At 34.9% G+C, this 25,204-nt stretch overlaps 1 protein-coding gene and 1 long non-coding RNA gene across 2 annotated transcripts in view; one reads left to right on the top strand and one right to left on the bottom strand.

Annotated features, from left to right (window-relative positions):
• Positions 1-25,204, top strand: part of CNTNAP2 (contactin associated protein 2) — a 2,968,630-nt gene that overhangs the window by 2,920,174 nt on the left and 23,252 nt on the right. The window contains exon 22 of the mRNA XM_074193472.1: positions 13,926-14,156. Coding sequence (XP_074049573.1) covers positions 13,926-14,156 — 231 coding nt within the window. The remainder of the gene's footprint in view (positions 1-13,925; positions 14,157-25,204) is intronic.
• Positions 1-25,204, bottom strand: part of LOC141492801 (uncharacterized) — a 153,270-nt gene that overhangs the window by 109,686 nt on the left and 18,380 nt on the right. The window lies entirely within an intron of this gene.

Here is a 25,204-nt window from a genome sequence, read left to right as displayed (position 1 = left end):
TTATGGCTCTTTTCCATAGAAAGGAATTCTTCCTGCCTCAAATCCAGTTTAAAAAACATCAGATTAATCTTTGGTGTTTTAAGAGCCTTATGGCTTTGCAGTTTCATTTCATATACTTACCCTCTGAGTTCCTATTCTTCCTTGACCTAAATTTAATCCAAATCAGTTCAATAAACACTTATTGTGTGTAAGGAATTCAGTTCTGTGCTAGTGATTAAATGATGAATAACACAGACCCCTGCCTGACAGTCTCATAGGGAAACATGTAATATAGGTAATAGCAGTTAGGTGGAACAGTGGAGGGAATGATGGAACTAATCCAAACTGACCATAGATACTAGTTAGGTGACCCTGAACAAGTCATGTAACCTCTGTCTCCTCATCTATAAAATGGGGATAATACCTCCTAGGGTGATTGGATAGATCAAATAAGAGAATATTTGTAAAGTACTTTGCAAACTTTGTATATATATATATATATATATATGTATATATATATATATATATAAACTAGCATATATAAATGTAAATTACCATCATTATCACTATCACACAAATAAGTGAATTAAAAGGTAGGATGTAATTGAGCAGAGTAGAATTTAAGACAGCATTGGGAAAATTTGATGAGAGAAGGAATCACAGGTGAAGGAACATGAAAGAAATGGCACCTGAGTTGGGTCTTGATATGAGAAGGATTTTTCAAAAAATGGTGACAGAGAAGGATGCACTCCAGTCATGGGAAACATAACCATTGTGAACAAATTAATGGAAAAACATACAGGAAAGGATGAGATAATGGCTAACTATCTAGAGCTGAATAGAATATTGGGTGTAAAACGGACAATAATATAAAATAACCCTGAGAGATGCCAGATTGTGGTGTGTCTTAAATGCCATTGTAAAGAGATTGCATTTTAACCTATGAGGAAGAGGGAAACAAAAATAAGGGCTTTTTTGAGCCCTTTATCCCAAGATTAATTTAGCAACAACACAAAAGATAGTAGAAAACAAATGGAAGAAAAGAAGGGAATAAGCAGCTACCATTTCCCAGGCACTTAAAAAAACATTTTTAAAAAGGTCATATTATTTTATTCAAAAAGTAGATCCTGTTATTACATCCATTTACAAATCAGGAAACTGAGTTAAACAGAGATGAAATAACTTACTCGGAATTGCATAGCTAATGTGTAATGTCTGGGGTCAAATTTGAACTCAGGTTTTCCTGCCTTGGAGCTTAGTGCTCTGTACATTCTGCCACCTTGTGCCACCTAACTGTATAGCTGGAGCATGAATGAAACTGAAATAAAAATAAGCATGTTGTCCATGGAGTAGTTATTTGGCTACAAGTTAGTCATATAATTGTTTGACTTTTTATTATTATTTTTTATTTTTGCAAGACAATGGGGTTAAATGACTTGCCCAAAGTCACATAGCTAGGTCATTATTAAGTGTCTGAGGCTGGATTTGAACTCAGGTCCTCCGGACTCCAGGGCAGGGGCTCTATTTACTGTGCCTCCTAGCTACCCCTATTGCTTGTCTTTTAATATGTAAGGTCTACCAAACTAGAACATTCAAATTCCCAATAATGATAGGAATTCCTAACACTTTGATCCAATTATAATGAGTCCCATTAGCATCTTTTGGATTGTTGCTAATCAAAATAAACTGATCTGGATTTACTTCAAATCTACATCTATGTATGTGTATGTGTGTATATTATATATATATATATATATATATACACTAAAATTTGAAATTCATAAAGATGTCATAACATGTGCAATAATTGCATGCTCAAAGGTATTAGAAGTGATAGAATGAAGTCTTGGATCATCCATAACCCCAGGAATAGCCGCATCTGAAGTATAATTCTTATCATGACTTTTATAAACCAATCTAACTATATAGCATTGGGTATAGTTTTAAGGCAATGTAGTCTCTTGAAGTATCATATTGATGGGTGATATAAAGATAATACCAGTGAAAAGGTGATTCTGAATAGGAATCAGAGATAATAATCACTGCCAGTAGAGTTATCTTTGAATGAAAAAGACAATTTTATATGTATATATATATGCATTTATATTTTACATTTTCCTAGGATTTAAATCTTTTAGAAAACCTCTAAAATGTCCTGTAAATGTAGTGCTGATTTCCTTTCACTAGTTCTCTTTTCATTTTTTTAAAATGCTTAGAAAATGTCCTCATTGTCTTTTGTGTGAAATCTTTCCTAAAGAACTGAATGTCTTAAATATCCTCATTAAAGGCTGAATCAAAGACTGTGAAAAGATCTTTGCAATCCCATTAAATATATAGGTAGTGATCACCATCAGCAATTTCATCTTCAGAAATGGACAACAATTTAGAATATGTGGTTTCCATTCAGTAATCCCACTAACAGACAGGGTGTTAATGAGTGCTTTACACCTTTAAGAGATGCCTCCTGTTCTGATAAGTAAGATAGGCTGGGCACAAATTGAGATGGGAACTAAAATAGCTATACCCCCTATACTTTCATTTCTTGTTAATATGAGTATTAGCTTAGTTAATTGACTAATTTCCACACATTAATATTTCCTCAGTATTTGACTCCATTGCCAATGATTTGCAATACTCCCCCCCCAAAGACCCTATAAATATGGACCAAAAAAGAGTAACTGGAAAATTACTTTGTAACAGCATAATGCTCAATATATAGAGATATATAGATATGCATGAATGTACATACATGTATTGTATATTTGCACCTTTAAATAATGAGATTGTTTTTCCTGTGTATCTTATAGAATAAGGGTCATTACTTTCAAGTCACACTGTATATATATATTTTATGCCACATAGTGGATAAACCCTATTGGACAAAGCTCTTTGGGTCATCCAAAGTTAATTAAACTATTAACTCTGATTCCAAATAAACACGATAATCAAATTTCTTTTCAGATAGAAACCAATTCTCTTGACGATCATTTCTTTAAGTGCCAAGATCTCATAAATGGAATGCCTCACAGTCACTTTACTGTGAGTCTCATTTTAACCAAAAGGAATATAAATCTAGCTGCTTAGAAATTAAAATAACATTTTTTTCTAGATTGTGTACATGTCTATCAGGTTACCAGTCCTATCTGCAAATGGGCCAAATAATCATACTAAAACATTAATGGCTATTTCACAATGCCAACTCATTTTTGAAATATTGATATTTTAAAGGTATGTTTTATAAAAATCATAACCAGAGGGTAATTGAACTTCAAGGACAGAGAAGGCAGGAGTGATCAATGTGTTAGTTAAACTGATCCTTCTCCTCTACCTCTGCCTTCAATTTATCTGAATTCTTAAACATTGCAAAATAATTGTTCTTTAGTGAACTTGATGCTTCTGTTGATATGGAATAAAAAGTCTTGGGGGAGGAATAGAAAGGAATAGAATACTGTTCTCTGCAATGACGGAGACAGAATGGCTCTGCAGTTTGGTACCTACCCATGCCTTCTTCTTCAGGTATAACATCTTGGTTCTTTGTTGACTTTCCAGAGACTATTTTCTTTCCTTAGACATGCCCACAGTGGTGGTCAAAGAGCCTGGTATTATGTAAATGTGAACATGTTGGGTCTAATGGCAAAATATCCTCCCTTGATTATTGTGTAATGTAGCTATATTAAAAGGAAATTAAATCTGACCAGCAACATGATACTAATAACAACTAGGTGACATACTGAGTATAGAATCCTAAAATAACATATTTTTTTTCCTAAAACTGAAAGGATCTGAGTGATTGTTTAATCATACCCCATCATTGTATTAAATGAAGAAACTAAGGCCTAGAAAGATTTTGAATCACAAAAACAAGGCAGGGACTAGTTCAGCTAATATAATAACATAGTCTGTTTGTATAAGGAACACAATGAGCAACTAGAAGACCAGTGAATAGAGTGCCAAATCTTGCTTGAGTCAGGAAGACTCCTCTTCCTGAATTCAACTCTGATCTCAGACACTTGCCAATTGTGTGACCCTGGACAAGTCATTTAAACCTATTTATCTCAATTTCCCCATCTGTAAAATGAGCTGGAGAAGGAAATGGCAACTCACTTAATCTTTCCTAAGAGAACCTTCAATGGGACCATGAAGGGAGCACAAACACCTCTCACATCACCTCTAGAAAGACAAGAAAATAATTGAAACTCAAATGTGGGTGATATGTTGCCAATTTCAAATGTTAAAATGAATTTTAGATGTCTATCAGTGAAAATAGCCTGGGGGAAATTGTTTGTGTGTGTGTGTGTGTGTGTGTGTGTGTGTGTGTGTGTGTGTGTGTGTGTGTGTGTCTAAATGTACTTGTAAATTGCCAATCTCCAGATTCAGTTGGTTTCTTTATTAACCAACCATTCTAGGAGGGGTTGAAATCCTAATGCTTAAATTTTAATGACAATTTCAGCTTCAGATTCCGTTTCTATTCATGTATTGCCTTCTGAATATTACTGCAGGTGCCAGGGTCCTGGGGTTTGAGTCCTTTCTCATGTTAATTTTGAAGAGCAAGGAAAGAAATGTAGGGAACCTAGCAATTTACTTTTTAAATAATAACTCTCCCCATTTTTTAACTTGTATATATTTAGTTGTCATACATAATCACATTAAAGGAAATCAACTTGCCCTCAGGTCCTTCCCTAACCTCTATTTCCTATTTCTTTAATGTGTAAGCTCTTGGATAGTCTTAGAATTCAAAAATTTCTTCCTGGGTAGAATAGCTTTTCTGAAGTAAGGAATTTCTGGAGATGTAGGAACAAAGAGGAAAAACTACATTTCCATTTTCCTATTTTGCTGAATCATTTCATTCCATCTTATGAATATATATATATAAAGTTTACCAGCTCATCTTTGTCTCCAGATCACATTTTCCCTTCACAGTGGTAATAAAATAAATGAGATAAGCAGTCTTTTCATGTTTTATAGTATGCCAGTCCCCATAAACACACAAACAGAATTTTCCCTATTCCTTCCTCCCCCCAAAAAATATATGTATGTGTGTAGATGTTTAGATATAGAGATAAGGATAGAAATCAAAAGATATATAAATGTATAATGTATTATGTAATATATAGATATGTGTTATATTATCACATGTGTACTCATTCATGCATATGTTTTATCATATTCAAGGTTGTTTGTATATAAGAACATATATGTTCACTTGCATTTCTATATACATACTGCTTATATATACAAATATATGTGTATAATGGCATGCTGATGTGACAAATGAAAAAATCTAAGAAATCTAGTTTCTATGTAATTAATAATATATCTATTGATTATGACTACCAAATAATCTATAAAATGAGGACAATGGCCCTCTTCAAAGTCAAAGATGCCCCCCTGGAGAACAGAATGTTTAAAAAGCCTTTGCGAAGGAGGGGGGCATGTAGGATAGAAATCAATTCTGATTGGTTAACAATCAATGAAGGGGTGAACATATAATGACAAGGTGAGCAAAAGGTCTTTAGCTTCTCCTGCTAAAAGTGTGACCCTATCATGAGACTAAGCAGTCTCCAGAAATCTGGCTAAAGGAATCCTTCTCTACCCAGACTACTCCTGTCTGGTTTTCGCCTTCATACTCTGGGTCACCCTAAATTCTAACGGCAGATTCCAAGGACACAGGGGCTTATTTCTTAAGGACAAGAACTCAACTAGACAGAATCCTGTTCTTTAAGTCTTCTAGCTGAAAAAGAGCTGAGCTGAGATCCTACCTCCAACACAAGCAACTATGTGACAGTGAACAAGTCACTGAACCTCTCATTGATTTAGGCAACTGTAAGTCTATAAATTGATGAGGACCAACCCACATTGGGAAAGAATTTTGTGATGTGAAAATTCTTTTTTTTAGGGATGCATGCATCTGTATACATTTGTATAGAGAAGCACACAGACACACACACACACACACACACACACACACACACACACACACACACACACACACTTTTATAACTTTTGTTAGAGAGAAGTCTCCAGACTTTCTGCTACCCTTTTCCGGAATCTAACTCATTGTATTAGAAAGGAATCTAAGAAAAACATTGAACTTCTTGACAGATTTCTAATAGTCTTGATGACAGTTTATTACATTGTTCCAAAAACTAATTTTTTTTAAAAAATGACCTGTTTTTACAGAAATGTGTAAAGAAGAAATTAATGTACAACACTCCACCGTTTGGTAATTCTTGTACATTGTATCCCATTTACACAGTGAGCAAATTAAAATGCAATGAGAGAAAACTGAGTGAAATCCAGTGAGTGAAAAGAAAGCAGTTTTCTTCCTAGCCTCTGTATTGAATGCATCTATTTTCATAAAGCAAACAGCTAAGATAAATAGCCAAATTCACTTACACTTGGAAATATAAAAAAGAAGAAATCATTTAGCATAAAAACTGCTAAGATCTGCCCGGAATTCCCTTTCTAAAGAGAAAACAAAAACCCAGAACTCAGCAATTTGTGATTCACGTGCTATTTGACTGGCAGGCTCAGTAAATTTTCCAAGGGGCTTTGTTAGTTCCATCATTACCCTGTTCATTCATAACCCTAGAAGAGATTAAAGAATCTTGCAGAGCCCTTGCCCCAAAAGGTAAGCAAAGTGTTTCTGGGTTCCAACCTGGCCTCCTTTTGTGGACAAAAACAGTAGAATTTGAGATATTTTCAATATGATACTTAGATGTTTAGAAATGTTTAGATGTATAGACATATGGATAATTGAATGTTTCAAGTGTTTTATTCAGGTGACTTTGGCATCAAATATTTACAACGTTGCACCGATGATCCAAATATATCAGTAAGAAAGTTTTCCAAGATATCCCTGGTCTATTTTTTTTATCCGATATGGCATTGATATGGCACTTTAAGGTTTGCAAAGTGATTTACCTCTGTTATTATGTCATTGGATCTTACATTGTAGTTCACTGTTTTTAGACCTCAGCTTTTGACATCAGTGATGTCACATTAGATTCCAGATGTAAGGTTGGATGGGACTTCAGAGGTTTAGTCATGTGTTTCATAGATGAGGAAACTTTGACCCCTGTAAGTTAAATGACTTGCCCAAGGTCACTCTGTAGTAAGCACCAGAAATAAGATTTAAACCCAACTCCTCAGATTCTAAACACTGTATTCTCACTGCCAGTCTCTCCAGGAGCACAAGGACTATCAAGTCTGGTGGGGAGGGGGTGTATGCTATGAAGAGATCAAGGCAATAAAAGAATAGAAGAGTGACCTCAGAGTTCAGGTGGTACAGACTGAATTAGCTAACCTCTGAGGTCGCTTCCAACTCTTCCCTTAGGTGAAACCCAGAGCTTTTCTTCTCACTACTCTGCTGAGCATTATCCTAGCAAACTGGTCAGATTGTTCAGGGGTGCTTCTCATTTTCTGTTATCCTGTAACTTCTCTGTACCTTTTGATTTCAGAATGACTTTTCTAAGAATCGCCAGGAGATTTAAACCAATCAGTTGCTCCAATCTGTTTTAATGTTGATTCCTGTATTTGATTAAATGAACAAATAAATAGATAGATAAATGAATGAATGAATGAATGAATGAATGAATAGAAAGATAGATAATTTTTAAAAGCTGATTCATGTCTGGAGACCTTGAAGCAGTTATGGAATACAATGAATGAACTGGAAAAGTAATTATAAAGAATTTAGCACGTATATGCCAACCACTGGGCAAAGTTCTAGAACTATAAATAAAAAACCAGATATCCCTCAATCTCAGGGAGTTCCCATTTTAATTGGGGAACAAATGCATATCTGTGGAAGGGTTCTGTACCAAGGGAGGACAGAAAAGTTCAGTTGGTTCTTAAGCTTCAGGGATAGGCTGATTGTAAGACAAAGGGATCCTTAGATTACACTAATGAGGGGAAGATCAGAATTTAGCAGATGATTTTAGGGGTGGGGCAGTTGGGGGGATCTTTGGAAGGGTACTAGAATATTACAGTGGGCCCTGGAAAATGATTATGTCAAAATAAAAAGTAAATAGTTTCTTCTAAAATGGCCATATTCAGTAAGATTATTGAATTTTTCAAGGTAAGTTTCCAACTAGAGTTAATAGATGTTCTACTGATAACATCTAATATAGATTAACAACTAATAGATATTATAGATATACCCAAATATTAATATGCTATTTTGTGCCTCTCCCTTCTTTACAATCAAGCATCCTACCTCTTCATAAAAATCTACCTTTAAGACTTTCAAACAAACCCAAGCCTAGAATGAGCTTTGTGGTGTCTGACCCTTAACCCTACAATCTAATACTAAAATCCTACCATCTAACCCTTAATTATAGCTTCCTACTGTTTGCCTATTCTTTCATAGAGTTAGTACAATGCCTATGTTTATGAGTTGCTTCTGTAAAGAAAATGTGACCTGGGAGGAGTTGTGACTCAATGCCCAAACCTGGCATTGAAGTCTGAGAAGCTAGGTTCCATTTCTCACCCTCCACTTACTTACTGTCTGATCTGGGTCAAGTCAATGAGCCTCTCTGGGTCACAATTTCCTCTTTTATAAATTAAGAGGACTGGTCTAAATTATTCTGAATTGGTTGTTCCATTGTTTTCAGTCATATTCAATTCTCCATGATCCCATTTGGAGTTTTTATAGCAAAAGTACTAGAATACTTTGCCATTTCCTTCTCCAGCTCATTTTATAGATGATGAAACTAAGGCAAGCAGGGTTAAGTGATTTGTCCAGGGTACCACAGCTAGGACATGTCTGAAGCTAGATTTGAATTTGGGAAAATATCTTTCTGACTCCAAATCTAATATTTTTATTTACTGTACTTCCCACTACAATAGTGTTTCTGAAGGTCCGTTCCATTTCTAAATCTATGATTCTCTGATCCTTGTAGGTAGATATTGTGTTAGCTCAAGAATCTAGGGACATTTTGCCTGTAAAAAGAGAAGACCTAAAGTCTGTTTTCCCATAATTGAAGGGACATCTTGTGGAAAAGGTCCTTTCTTTTTTTTTTTTTTTTTTTAGGATTTTGCAAGGCAAATGGGGTTAAGTGGCTTGCCCAAGGCCACACAGCCAGGTAATTATTAAGTGTCTGAGACTGGATTTGAACCCAGGTACTCCTGACTCCAAGGCCGGTGCTTTATCCACTACGCCACCTAGCCGCCCCAAAAAGGTCCCTTCTTGAGCAGAATTGGAAGCTATAAAGAAGCATATTTTATCTCAATAGAAGTGATCCTGCTAACATATAAAATGATCTAAAAATAAAGCAGGGGACTTGTTTAGTCAAAGAATTCCTGGCTCCACAGAAATGTTCTTTCAAATGTAGGATAACCACTTGGGGTCACCCAGTTGGGGATGTTGCAGAAGGAACTTCCCTATGTTCCAGGATAAATTAGATAACTTCTACTATAACTTCTAACTCTTTAAAATTCCAGTCCCTTTGATGTATGCCCCCCCTCTAACATTTATAAAATAAACATGACTATTAATCAAGATGTGACACTATTTGTGTCCCACCCCAGAAATTCTATTCCAAGAAAAATCTTGATAATAAACCTTAGAGTTGGGAGACAGAGTACAGCAGTCTCAGATCAGCAAGCCTTAGACAAATGTATCCCCTGTGATATCAAGCAAGAAAATACAGATATATTTAAATAGCCCCAAAGATAAAACACCTCATTTTGAGTAGTCAGCTTCTCTAAATGTTTATAAGATCTCTGAAGAAATGCTCATAAATTTACATGAGGCTTCTAGCACAATTATGTCATTAATGGAACTGACTTTATCTTTTTAGTGTTTCTTGTTCAAAAGCTTATTCCTTTTTTTTTTCATTTTCTTTGCTCCCAGCACTCATGCCTGTCACTTGGTATTCGACAACTGAATAGAAAGAGTAGGGAAGGGCTGCTAATGTACCAGTGATAGAACTGGCAACTTCTTAAAAGGATTGTCATCAGCACTTCATTTTAAGATTCTTTTTACCTATAACCTTGTCACTATTTGTTTGATTTGAGTTCTTTTCTTTCTCTGGTTCATAGCAATATGAATTGAAAGCATTAACTCTCTAATTGATGTCTAACATGTAAATTAAGGCAAGGTTGTAATGTAAATTTTGATTTATATTCTATAGAACAGAAATTTCTTCTCATTCCATGCACTACTGAAAAAATAATCTCTTTACACAATATCTTGAAATACCAAGACATTTAATATTTAAGCTAGTAATGAATTCAAATATATAGAGATGATTATCTATGGTACAATTAGTTGTTAGATGTACTTGTGAAAAAATGGATTACCCAATCTACCCCCCAACAAGAATAAACCCAACCATGGATCATTGTAAGTAATATTGACGATCTTGCTTTTGAATTAGCTTTCCACATTTTCTAAGACTGTTATTATCTGGTTCATTAATGAAATGGGGTGAATAGCCTCAAACACATTTCTAATAGACCTAGAGATTCTTACTGTGTCAGCAGCTATATGGATAGGGGAGGTAAGATATTGGTTTGTTGTTGGGGGTTTTTTCCATTGAGTCACTGGTCCATAGGGAAAAGTCATTTGATAGTAAAACGCAAATAAAATGAAATTTGATTTAATTGTGCTTCTTATTGGCTTATTATAGAATTAGGATGGGGGAGGGGGGGCACAGAGGGTATTAGGGAAAACAGAAGAAATTTTTTAAAAGATTCAAATAATCTGCTTTTAACATTAAGGATGAGAAAGTTTATTCAGTGGGTACAAAAAAAATTTAAATGAACCCTTCAGTTCCATGTTATGGCTAATACAAAGAGGACAAATCTGGAGCATAAGAAAGAGACAAGAGACCTTTCCACATCTTAGATTTTACAGAACAATTTGCATTCTCAATCACTTATGGGTTATTTTATATTATAATTATTTATGTATCATAATATGTTATCATGTCATGTTATATGTTATATGTCATATGTTATATCATGTCTCTGGACTAACTGAAGATCTATTCTACAGGCAAACTTTACCTCATTTAGTAGTAGTCATGTTGCACTGAGTTATCAAATCTACAAGATGAGATTAGCAATTTGTTAAGTCAGTAGCTGATTGGGTAAGAAGCACTCAAGGAATCACAGAAAAACAACATTTTAGAACTAAAAGAGACCTCAGAGATCATCTATTCTAAAAAGTACTTGATTAAAAAAAAAGAAACCCTCCTAATTATATTTAACAAATGGCATCCAGTCTCAACATTAAGAACTCCAGGAAAAAAAATAAAAATAAAGGATAAGCACCAAAAAAAAAAAAAAAAAAAAGAACTCCAGAAAGGGAACCTACCACCTACTACAGCAACCATTTTATATAACTTTGTTAGAATGTAAGCTCTCTGTATATTAAGTCTAGATTTGTTTGTTTTCTACTTTTGTTGCTAGTTATACCCTCTGGGTACAGAATAAAATATATTCCAATCTACTTTAAGAATTTGAAGATTGGAATTATGTCCCCATTTGCTTTAAGACAAAGTTCTGTAGGCCAATGTCTTAAATTTGGGCTACTTCAGGGTTTCTGTGTTGGTCTTGCACCCAAGAGTCCCATGAGGGCCCATGCAGGACCTTCACCTTCTGATAAAATAGCTGTTAGACATGGTAGCCACAAACTTCCTAGTCTGACTGCTTGTTCACTACCATAGGCCAAAAGGTCTAAAGGGTTCTGCTTGCCCATTGCTTTGAAATTTGACTTTCATTTGTGTTTTCTTTATAGTGCCTACCTATTTTCCACTATATTTACATGTTGGATATAGCATTTGTTTTGGAATTAGACAACCTGGGTTCATAACCCATTTCTGACACAGTTTGTGTAATGAAGAGCAAATCTCTTAACCTTATTGGGTTTAATTCCTCATTTTTGAACAATAGATTGTTGGACTAGATGGCCTAGATCCCTTTCCTCACCAATTTGTGTATTACCAGTGATCTGGAATGAGCTGAAAGATTCCTTCCAGCTCCAGATCTATTATTCTTTAATCTGCATCATTGTTTTTCTTCCCTAAAATATTCACACCTGTGAACACATCTTGTTTTCAAAATATTTCTTTTTTTGTGGCATCCTATCTATTTTACTACCTGGAAGTACATTTGTGGGGCAGAGATGTCTAGATCTGTAATGTCTTCATTGTAAGGAACTCTTAGTAAGGAAATTTCCTCTATCAACATCTGTTTTACTACTTTAGTTCATTTGATAATGAATACTTCTCTTTCTCTTGTCTCAAAGAAGTTAGTATCCTTGCTCTCAGGGAAAGGAAAGGAAAAAGGCAGGGCATAGAAGGGCAGGGAAGGAAGGAGGGAAGAAAAGGGAAGGGATAGAAGGAGGAAAGGAGGGAGGGAGGGAAGGAAGGGAGGAAGAAAGAAAAAAAGAAAGAAAGAAAGAAAGAAAGAAAGAAAGAAAGAAAGAAAGAAAGAAAGAAAGAAAGAAAGAAAGAAAGAAAGAAAGAAAGAAAGAAAGAAAGAGGGAGGAAGGAAGGAATTAAGGGGAAAAAGGGACAGAAACACACACACACACACACACACACACACACACACACACACACACACACACACACACACAAACATTAAGCCTAGGATAGCTTTACCAATATCCTTTCCCAGTAGGCAACATCACCTGCTCTGAATTACACATGTAAATACATAAGTTATCCTGCTGCGTTGCACGACATTTGAACTATTCAGTTCAAGTGGAAAAAAGAATGAGTTTATAGCTTCATCCTTTGATGAAATGCAAATGTAATACCCCAAATAGCTATAATACTTTTTGATGATAATCACTTTGCTAATGTAATATACCTGACTAGAATCCAAATGGAGATGATAATGGCAAAGATATCACTTACCTATCTTGCACCGATCTAGAACAAGGAGCAAAATGACATTTGGGCTCTTTGAAGCTTTCAGGGATCATCTGAGACTGATTCCTACTGGGTAACATGTCTTCAGGCCCAGAATGAAAATTTATCAGGTGGACATCCACCTTTTTTCCTGCATTCAACATGGGGTTAAGCTTCCATATTAGTAGGTGCATTATGTTTTATTTGCCATTAGTCATGGTTTAGTGGGAAAACCTGATGAATTTGAAATCAAAAGACCTAGATTCACTTTTCAATTCTGCCACTTAATAGCTGTGTGACCTTGGGAAAGTCACTTAACTTCTCTGGGTCTCAGTTTTCTCAACTATAAAATGAAATATTTTTCTAGATATTCACTAAAGCTCCTTTCTGCCATAATTCTATGTTCCTGGGATACTAATCTTTACTATACAAGGTTCAAAGAACCGTAAAGGGAGATAGAAGTCAAGATCATAGAGGAAAATGTGAGTGTGATTCATAATCCCAAGCAAAACTCTGTAACACAGTTGGGAAAGTTTGAACTTCCCAAAATTCATTCATACTCCAAATTTCTCAGGATTATAAGGAAGGAAATATTCTACTGTAGGTTGGAAAATTTGCTGCTGTTCAAACCAAGAATTTTTAAAGAGGTAAGGTTCAAAAACATAAAAAAATAGGAAATTAAGCAATGCTTAAGTTGTAAATGTTTCTTTAATAAACATATTTCAGGGACAAACACAAAGAAAGGAACAGAAAATCAAAAAAAGGGTAATTGTCCATATCTTTGTCATATTTCATTATCAGGAATCTATCAATCAATTTACAAAGGAAACATTTATTCAATCCTGCTTATTACTTCTTTGGGAACTAGTTTTTAGGCAGTTTGGGATCTTCCCATCACACCACATATTCTAATAAGCTGTTTTGAAAGCACACGTCTATCTCTCAGGTATATTAAGTGATTAGCATTGTATTGTTAAGAATATCCCTCAAGAAGAAGTTTGGGGAAATAAGAACAAAATGCATTGTCTACTGATATAAATAATTTGGATTAATTCTTAATTTCTCATTTTTCTCTTCTAGAAACAGGGAAGATTGATCAAGAAATACACAAGTACAACACACCAGGATTCACTGGGTGTCTCTCCAGAGTGCAATTCAACCAAATTGCTCCTCTCAAGGCAGCCTTGAGGCCAACAAACGCCTCTTCTCAAGTTCATATTCAAGGGGAACTGGTAGAGTCCAATTGCGGAGCTTCCCCACTGACCATCCCACCCATGTCTGCTGCCACTGATCCTTGGCACTTAGATTCAGGTAAAGTCTTAAGAAGTCATTGATACTACAGCTTTTACTGGTAATAGCAATACTAATCAATAATAAAAATAATAAATTTCTTTTTTTATCCAGACCTAGAATTTCATTAACATAAGGAAAAACCAATTATATTGAAATATCGATATTTGGTTGTTCAGTCCCATCGATTTTTCATGACTCATTTGGGGCTTCCTTGGCAAAAATGCTAGAATGGTTTGCCATTTCTTCTCTAGCTCATTTTACAAATGAAAAAATTGAGGCAAGCAGGGTTAAATGATTTGCCCAGAGGTCACACTGTGTCTAAAATCAGATTTGACCTCAGGAAGATGAGTCTTCCTGATTCCAAACCTAGTACTCTATCCACTGTGCTTATACTTCTCAAAATACAAAAAAAAAAAAAAAAAAAACCCAAGTCAGTACACCCCTATTTGAGCCTTTCAGATTATCGAACAAATCGATTCCTCATCTTTTTGTTTCTTTTGTCCCTTTGATGGTTTATAGTCAATGGTATTTGTGCCAATATTGAAAGAATTGATTCATTATGGAGTAGTGTTGAACCTCACAGACAGCTTCTGCTTTCACTATAAGCAACTCAGAGAAAGCCAGTCTGTTTTCATATCCAAGGTTGTCCTTGGGAGAAGAAGGAGATTCTTATCCAAGTCAGCACTATAGCTAATGAATCATGACATATTCAACCACAAAGCAGTTTTAAAATAAAACCATACTTTAAAACATTCAAATACTGAATGTTTGAAGGTGAAAGAATTCCATTGTTGTGGTATCTCCATAACACTGAAACATTATGTGTCTTCCTTTACTTCCCTGATGCTATAAAGCTTGAGATGTGGTGATCAGATCATGCTTCATTACATAGCTTAAATATCCAGAAAAATTCCATTGCCTTAATGAGGCATAATTGATAGTTTTATTAGTAACAACAATGTGCATTTAATTTCTTAAACCACATACCAGACATATCACAGCATTTATTAACTTCATCCCATTGCATTCAGTCATGGAGAGTGAAGCCTGAGAAATGAACCAACTTGTTTCTCCTTTTCAAAAAAGCCAATTTGTAGGTTATGAATTATAGGTTCATAGATTTAGATCTGAAAAATGCTATCAAGGTTGAGTCCAATACATGCATTTTACAGAATAGGAAATGAGGCCCAGAAAGATTTAGGGACTTAATCAAACTCATTCAGCAAATGTCACATGCAAAATTTTACTCAGGTCTTCCACCTTCCACTTCCAGAAAGAAATAGAGTTTCTCTTTGTCTCTCCCATTTAGATTCACATATAAAAATCACTCTATATAAATGCTAACAAGCATTTTAAAAAAAAACTGTTCTTTTAATAATGTTTTTAGAATGATACGACCACAAACAGCTGTTCCACTGACTGATTTGAACCTAGGAGTTTTTCTCCTGAGAAAGTGGGACCAAAAATACAAAACCAGAAATAAGTAAAATGAGGAAAATCATGAATCAAAATTTGAAGAGATCCTCAGATTACACAAGACTGAATAAAAAGGAAATAATTAATAGTCTTTTAAAATACATAGACATTAACTCTTGTTCATGTTGCTCGTGTGAAAGACTAATAGAATTTAGTGGGTGCAAGACCATAGACATCGCAGCAATGGCTGCCAAGAAACTTTTAAAAGCATCTGACAGAAACCCCTTTTCAGTTATGAGAAAGAACATTGAGTTCATTCAATTTTATTATACCATCATTTACAAATTATTTGTTTTTTCAATTCTTGTGAAATACAAATTGATATTAATACAGGTTAATTTCATGTCTCTTAAAAAGTTAAGATTTTATGCAAGGTATGTTTCAACTATTATTATTATTAATAATAACAAAGACTCATGAAAGAAAAACATCTCTGTGATGTTTAAATATATAGCTGAACATACTCTGACCCAAATATGGATCTGGACTAAGGTTGAACAATATGCATGGTGCTAATGTTTAAATTATGGCTTCTATTTAAGGAAATAGCTATTTGTAAATAGAACTATCAAACCTATATAAATTCAGAGTTCATTTAAGTTGGCCTATTTGCAAAGGGGCAAGCAAACCCTGCTTAAATGCACAGTTATTAACTGTGAAAGTGACTGAAAAATTTTTGGATTTGGAATTGAATCTTATCTGAATGACCTTGGACAAGTCTCTGGTTTCAATTCATGTGTAAAATGAAAGATTTAAGATAGATGAGTAATGTGGTGAGACTCAAAGGAGATATTGGATGCAAAGCACTTTGCACACTTTAAAGTGCTATAGAAATGCTGCTGATTACTGTTGTTAACCTGTCACTAGACCTCCAGTCTGGTAATGATTTAATTTCCTGAGCTTTCTCCTATACCTTTTTGAGCTCATGGTAGGGAACATTATGAACTATAGAAGGCCAAGGGTGCCTTCCCTCCTTTTAGAAGTCAAGTAGGGATTTGAGTTCACACATTTCTTGGCATCATTTGGTTAGGCTTAACTGTTTCTTTTCTTTGTTCATCTTTGAAAAAGGGAAAAGAACTTTCTGTCATCTCTGTCACATCCAAGTCTTTTTTTGAGCTTAAGCATTGCTAATAGAGGTAAATGTTCCAGAGGTACAGAGGTAAATGTTTAGCAACTGAACTTTTGGGGAGAGGGGGTCATGGTGGGACAGTGTCTGACTAACCTTTTAATCTAATTTGCATTATTCTAATTTCTTGGACAAGCAACAAAATAATAAACTAAGCCCCAATGTATAGTGGTTGCCAGTTTCCAAAGTGTAAATACTTAAACCGAAAATGTAGCAATGATTCACAAGCTCATTTGAGTTGCCTCCAATACTCCCTTGAATTAGATGATCTATGTAAAGAAAATTTTAATACTCCTACTTCATTTAATCAACATTCATGAAGATCCCTTCTAGCTCTGAACCCTATGATCAGGACACTAAAAGTCAAGATAATAAAAATAGAATCGAGAATAAATGTTTATCATAGAAAATTCAGTCTTCAAAAAAAAAAAAAACCTTTTTAAAAGAGATGTCATCCCATTGCTAATGCTTTTAAATGGAGAGTTAGCCACATCATAGGGAGAGGAAACTCCCATTTACACTATGATGTTTATGAGTTACCATGACACCCATCAGTATGAGTCCAAATTCTTGATTTCAAAAGCCTAGGATTTCTATCACTTCCTCCTGCTACCACCAAAGTCACAGTCATTATTTTTGTGCTGGTTGTGAGAGGAAGGAAGCAAAGGATAGAGAGGAAAGTAGGTGCTCTATCCAGTCAAGAACAGACAAGGCCTGGAGTAGTACTATATCCAGTGAATAGAGAAAGAGATGGGCAAACTCTGAAGAGGACAGGATGTTGATGGAGGTCAGAGGCTTATGGAGGACTGAAGGGATGAATCTGAGCATAGTTAGGTATACATTTTCCCCTCGATCTGTCCCTGATTTCCCCTCAAATTATTACCTACTCTCATTTGTGTCCAGTTAAGTGTTTGTAATCCAGATCCTTCTAGTTGCTATGGTGACTTTCAGCTGATGGCAGAGCAGCTGTCTCCAACAAGTCCCATTGTTCACTGTGGCCTCACTCATGTGTAACAGGAATGTGATGGGAGGGAGACTCGATGAGATGGAAAATAAATCATTGCTCCGTATGCTGTTCCAAAGGTTGTACCCCCTCCCTTGTCACCTGTCAGTCCCTTTACATGACCCCTCCTCCCCACTCCCAACCCCATTACATTTGGATGACAGGAAGACATCATGAGCTCAAAATGTCATAGCTTGTCCAAGAGGCAGTGACAACTGAGCAACTGGGCTACCATGCTCTGCGGGAGGAACACGAAAATCATCATTTTTTTTGTTGTACCATTGGGGGAATTGGGGGTTTCTCCTATGGAATAACCCTTTCATAATCCTATTTGGGGATTTCCTGAATATGAAGTTCTAAATAGAATTGTTGCTCAATCTAAATCCTTACCCAGGTGGAGTGGGACCCCATCAGAAATGCCAGTAGCCTTGATATTGTCAAATAGGGATCTTTTGTTCCTTGTCCTTAGTTCCCTCCCTGTAATCTGTAAAGCTGGAAGCATTTTATGCATATAAATGATTTGACACAGTGCCTTGCACCCTTGGTGAGAAAGGCACTTTATGAATCCAAATGATAAATAAATGATCAATTACTCCCTCTACAACATTTAGTTTTATGAAAGTCCTTAGTTGATTCAAAGCCCATTATTCTATGGATAGAGAATCATAAATTGTTAATGTTTGAGCAGATCTCAAAATCATCTAATCCAAGCCCTTTGTTTTATAAATGAAGAAACTGAGACCTAAATAAGCCCAGTGGCTTACTCTTGGTCAATCAGCAAGCAATTATTAAGCACCTATTATCTATACAGCCCTGTACTAAACTCTGGAGATAGAAAGAAAGGCAAAAGACCCTCCTTCCCTTCAAGAAATTTATAATCTAATGGAATCTAGGCAGTAGGCACTATTTTGGTTGTTGAAACAGTCACTGAAGACAGTTTGCAAAAAGTAGAGGTCTATACATAGTGTATACAATGCAGATACAAGCTGACCCCTTGGGGAAGCAGGAAAGGCCACATACAAGTAATGGTGAACAGAAACCCTGGGATTCTAAGGGAGGGCATTCCAGAGATGAGGGAGAGAGACAGGTAAGGAGTATCAGAGGTGGCAAAAAGTCCCAAGGCCAGGAGGAATGGACTGATCAGAGTGGATTGATCAGGGAATTATAGGTGCCCCTAGAAAATGGGGCAGCTAGGTGGCACAGTTGATAGAGCACCAGTCCTGGAGTCAAGAGGACCTGAGTTCAAATCCAACTTCAGACAATAATTATCTAGCCGTGTGACCTTAGGCAAGTCACTTAACCCCATTGCCTTGCAAAAATTTTAAAAAAAGACCCGAAAGGGAAGTCAGCTTATACAATTCTTTAAACATCAGAGTTTACCTAAAGAGTGACTTAGTCCACACTTTGCTTAAAGTGAGGGCATAATAAGGATTGTTGACTTCTTCAGCAGATGTCCTATTGTACCAGCCCAGACCCCTGTTATTTACAGTTACTTTTCCAGATAAGTACTAATCAAGCCCAGCCCTACTCAGTATCTAAAGTTAGATGAGATCCATTTCAATTATTTAATTAATTTGTTTGTGTTTGTGGGGCAATGAGGTTAAGTGACTTGCCCAAGGTCACAGTTTTAAGTGTCTGAAGTCAGATTTGAACTCAGGCCCCCATGTCTCCAAGGCAGGTGGACTATCCACTGCACCACTTAACTGCCATGATCCACTTTAATTAAATTAGTATTTATTAATTACCTATTTATTACTTATGTGAGAGGCACCTTTCTGGTTACTAGGCATTGTGGTGGCTGTTTTTTCAGTCATGTTCAATTCTTCACAACCCCAGACAAGATTTTCTTAGCAAAGCTACTGGCATGATTTGCCATTTCCTTCTCCAGCCCATTTTTACAGGTGAGGAAACTGAAGCAAACATGGTGAAGTGACTTTCCCAAGGTCACATAACTCACATAGTCTGAGGCTGGACTTGAACTCATAAAGATGAATTTTTCTGATTCCAAGCCCAGGACTAGCCTCTGCACCACCTAGATACCCCCAATCAAATATCTATTTAATATCTATTTATTACCTATTTGAGAGGCCCCATTCTGGGCACTAGAAATGATGTAGTTCTTTGCTTTAATGAGTTTACAATGATAATGACCAAGTTTATCTAGTGTTTTTACTACAATCCTGTTAGTACAGGTAGTTAGTAGAGATATATTTCCCCTATTCTTTAAATTGGGAAACAGAATCAGAGATTAAATGATTTCTCCAAGGGCTAGTACCAAATCAAATAAGACCTGGGATTTGCACTCAGGAACTAGCTCCAAAAGCAGCTGGTTGGATAAGTGGACAGAGTAAGGGGATAGAGCAGAAAGACACAGGTCTTTCTAATCTGAGTTCAAGTCTAGCCTCTGACTCTTACTAGCTGTGTGACCCCTGACAAGTCACTTAACTCTATTTGCTTTAGTTTCCTCATATGTAAAATGATTTGGAGAAGGAATTGGCAAACCATTCCAGTATTTTTAACACTACTGAAAAACAGCTCTACAACAGCACTGACACCAGTTCCTTCAAGCTTTCCACCATACCAGAGGTCTTCTCACAGATAATCTAGCAATTAAGTCAAGGTAGAATAAGGGGTTTTACTAACAATACAGCAACATAGTAAAAAAAAAATTACTCATTATAACTAGATATGTGGGTCTTACCACCTGTGGTGGTAATCTCAGAAAAATCAGCATATCATATAAATTAAAATTTAGAAGGACCATGTGATTATATCAATAGATTCAGAAAAGGTCTTTGTAAAACTCAAAATGTATTCCTGATAAATATGATAGAGCAGTCTTCTTGAACTTGACTTTTTAAAAATCTACTGTAAGCAAAGAGTCAGAACCATATGCAATGGAGAAACACAGTAATCATTGCACAGGCACAGAACTAGAATGCCAACTTTCACAATTTGAATTTGACCCAGTATTGGGAAAGCCTCCAGTGATAATAACATAGGGAAATGATATTTATGAGACATTTAAAATGAAGAAGGAAAAATATTATTATTATTATTGTTATTATTATATTATATATATTATATTATATATATTATATCTAAGGATAATGATATACTAGAAAATCTAGATTCAAATGCAACTCCAGATACTGAGAAATTTTGTGACTTTAGGCAAGTCACTTAAACATTTTTAGCCTTGGTTTCCTAATCTATAAAATAAGAATAATGAAAGTACTTACCTCACCAGTTGTGAGGATTGAGTGAGATAAAGTGTTTTGTAAACTTTAAATATGTAAGATTTTATTAATAATCAACCAACCAATCACCAAGGATTTATTAAGTACACACTATGTCCTATGCACTATGCTAAGCCCTAGATAGAAACTAAAATAATTTCCTTTCTGAAGAAATTTACATCCAATTAGTAAGAGACTTTCTATCTATTCATATGTATTTATGAAATCACACTGTAAGTATGTGTGTATATTTGTTACATATGGTCCACATATATGATATGCAGGGTGACTATAACAGTCAAAATGTAATTGTCAAATAATTGGTAATTTATGTAAATATATATTATATGACTTATTTCAGGACACAGATAAAGCTAATAATCACAATAAAGGAAGACTTCAATGTTTAGAGGGACATTAAAAATTCATGCATATATCAGGTCAATGTCATAAAACTGGCAATACTACTACTACCAACATTAATTAATATTTATTACAATATTAATCAAAAATACCCAGTTTTATTCATAGAGCCATATATATCTTAATTAAATATTTCTGGAAAAACAAGATATTTTTAGAATAGAATAGACTACACTACGGGGAAAAAACTGAATATGGCAGAATTGTACTTTCCAAAAAAAGAAACTATTAGGGATAAGGAAGTTGTCTTTCATTATTTTTAATTTAAAAATTCTTTTTAAACTTAAAAGACAATATAGTCAAAAGAAAAAGAACAAATTGAACAAAATATGGAAAATGTGAAAGATTAAAACTTGAGATCTAAAATATACATGGGAACCCTTAAAAACAAAACCCATTCCCTAAAGGAGAAATGTTAAAGGTATATTAAGACTATTTAGGAAAGAGGGAAAACAAATTGTTTATTACCACATGAAATAATTTTCAATTTCACAAATGATCAGTGATACAAATCAAAATATCTCTGTCATGCCAGTTCATACCCACCAGATGGACAAAAATAATTTAAAGCAATAAGACTCAATGAGTTATTTAGTGAGTTATTGAAGAAATAAGTATACCCATTTCATTGATGGTAGAATTATAATCTTGTAGACTCCTTTTGGAAATCGGTCAGACAACAAACAATAAAAGGTATAAAAATCATAAAACCCTTTGATCCTTTGATTCCATTGCTGAGAACTTGAAAGTTGCCAAGAAGGAAGAAAGAACTATCAGTTCAAAGACTTCTATAGCAATACTATTTGTATTAAAAGAAAACAAAACTAGAAATAAGCTAAATATCTAAAAATAGGAGAATGGTTAAATAAATTGTGGCATCCTAAGGCAGCTGAGTACTATAGTGCAAGTATAAGTGTGAAGAATATAAAGAAATCTAGAAAACAGTTTTAAAATAAAGCAAATTGAAAAAAAAAGCAATCAGAAGAACAGAATATATACTTTGACCACAGGAAATGAAAAGTCAGTGGAAATGAAGAACTATACAAGGAAACCTGATGTTTAGTCCTGAAAAGTTATGACATTTTAACCACTCGTATTCATTTACTAGAATATAAATAATTGCCAAGCTAGTTTAATTGTTTTTAATGTTTAACAATAAATAGTAATAAATAATTTTAAATGGGAGACTTTAAAATGAATATAAATTTAACTCTTAAATGTAATTTCATAAATAGGATTTTAAATATAGATCACAGCCTTTCAAAAAGAATGGTAAATGTATCTTACCTCAATAGATCTTCATCCTTCATATTCTGAAATTTTTACAGAAATTTAACAGCACATTAAACTTTGTAACTTAAATTAGATTTGTGATTGTAAGCTTGTCATTTTATTTAGCAAACCAGAAAGGATAAAATGATAAAAACAATTATGATACCTTGAATTTGTATAGCACTGCTTGTTTTTCAACGTACTTCTATGCATTATAAAAAATTAATAATATCTAGTATTGCTATAGGACTTGAAAGTTTACAAAACACTTTACAAATATTTTCTCATTTTATTCTCACAACCATAAGAAAAAAAGATGCTGTTAGCTTCATCTCCATTTTACACAAGAAGAAACTGTTTCTGTAGAACATGAGTGATTTGCCCATGTTCTCATTTCTAGAAAGTGTTGGAAACTGTATTTGAACTCAAGTCTACCTAACTGGTGTTTCAACAAGCTATCCACAGTGCCACTTATCAGGTGTCATAATGCGCCTACGTTAGAACTTGGGCATTTTTGGCTGTAATGGGTTGGAAGGATGGTTTTATTTATACCTTATATAAAAATTATATATATATATATATATATAGATAGATAGATAGATACTTTTTACAAGAATAGATATAGTATATACTATATCTATTCTTGTAAAAAGTATCTGAAATAGAAACATCTGAGTCACAATATTTCCAAGTATAATGATTTAATTAGCAAGACTGACTATTGCCAAAAAATCTGGTCATCAGACTCCTCAGAAGTCAGAGACAAAGGAGTGATTTATAGAGTTAATTTTTTTAAGTTACTTTTTTATTTTTTTATTTTTTAATTAAAGATATTATTTGAGTTTTACAATTCCCCCCCATCTTACTTCCCTCCCCCCACTCCCCCAAGGAAAGCAATCTGTCAATCTTTACTTTGTTTCCATGTTGTACATTGATCCAAATTGAGTGTGATGAGAGAGAAATCACATCCTTAAGGAAGAGACAAAAAGTCTAAGAGATAACAAGATCAGACAATAAGATATCTGGGTTTTTTTTCCTAAATTAAAGGGAATAGTCCTTGAACTTTGTTCAAACTCCACAGCTCTTTATCTGGATACAGATGGCACTCTCCTTTGCAGACAGCCCCAAATTGTTCCCGATTGTTGCACTGATGGAACGAGCGAGTCGTTCAAGGTTGATCATCGCCCCCATGTTGCTGTTTGGGTGTACAGTGCTTTTCTGGTTCTGCTCATTTCACTCAGCATCAGTTCATGCAGATCCCTCCAGGCTTCCCCGAATTCCTGTCCCTCCTGGTTTCTAATAGAGCAATAGTGTTCCATGACATACATACACCACAGTTTGCTAAGCCATTTGCCAATTGAAAGACATTTACTTGATTTCCAATTCTTTGCCACCACAAACAGGGCTGCTATAAATATTTTTGAACAAGTGATGTTTTTACCCTTTTGCATCATCTCTTCAGGGTATAGACCCAGTAGTGGTATTGCTGGGTCAAAGGGTTTGCTCATTTTTGTTGCCCTTTGGGCATAGTTCCAAATTTCTCTCCAGAAAGGTTGGATGAGTTCACAGTTCCACCAACAGTGTAATAGTGTCCCAGATTTCCCACAACCCTTCCAACAATGATCATTATCCTTACTGGTCATATTGGCCAGTCTGAGAGGTGTGAGGTGGTACCTCAGAGAAGCTTTAATTTGCATTTCTCTAATAATTAATGATTTAGAGCAATTTTTCATATGACTATGGATTGCTTTGATCTCCTCATCTGTAAATTGCCTTTGCATATCCTTTGACCATTTGTCAATTGTGGAATGGCTTTTTGTTTTAAAAATATGACTCAGTTCTCTGTATATTTTAGAAATGAGTCCTTTGTCAGAATCATTAATTGTAAAGATTGTTTCCCAGTTTACTACATTTCTTTTGATCTTGGTTACAGTGGTTTTTATCTGTGCAAAAGCTTTTTAATTTAATGTAATCAAAATCATCTAGTTAGTTTTTGGTAATGTTCTCTAACTCTTCCTTAGTCATAAACTGTAGAGCTAACTTTTATAACAGAAAATGGGAATTAAAAATTACAGCAATAATAAGAAATTTGTTTGGGACAAGGCAGTCCCTCTGCCTGGTCCACTTCCCTGGGGCTTTTTTAATCCAAATTTGCACTGTTGGCAACATTTGAATTGTGGGTGTGTTGGGGCATCCTGAGGTGTTTCTAGGGTAGGATAACTCTCAAATCTGATGTTCTTTGAATTCTATTAACTTATTTGTCAAAATGAGATTGCCTAAGAAAGCAACCTTGCAACTGTCAGGAAAAGGGGACTGCAAATCTGCGAAAGAGAAACTTAACTTAAGAGGAACTTGTAGTTTGTGGTTGGTAAGCCCACCCTCCAGATACCAGAAAGGTAAACCTTAGAAGATGCTATTATTTAACTGTTATTCCATTCCTATAAAAATTTATTTCCATTTCTATTAAATGATAAAGCCAATCTATCTAATCCCTTAATCTAAAGGTATTATTCAGGCTAAAGGAATA

Source organism: Macrotis lagotis, chromosome 7, assembly GCF_037893015.1.
Source record: "Macrotis lagotis isolate mMagLag1 chromosome 7, bilby.v1.9.chrom.fasta, whole genome shotgun sequence".
In the NCBI taxonomy this organism is placed as follows: domain Eukaryota; kingdom Metazoa; phylum Chordata; class Mammalia; order Peramelemorphia; family Peramelidae; genus Macrotis; species Macrotis lagotis.
The sequence above is the reverse complement of the archived record's forward strand: the minus strand, read 5'-3'. Positions and strand labels throughout refer to the sequence as shown.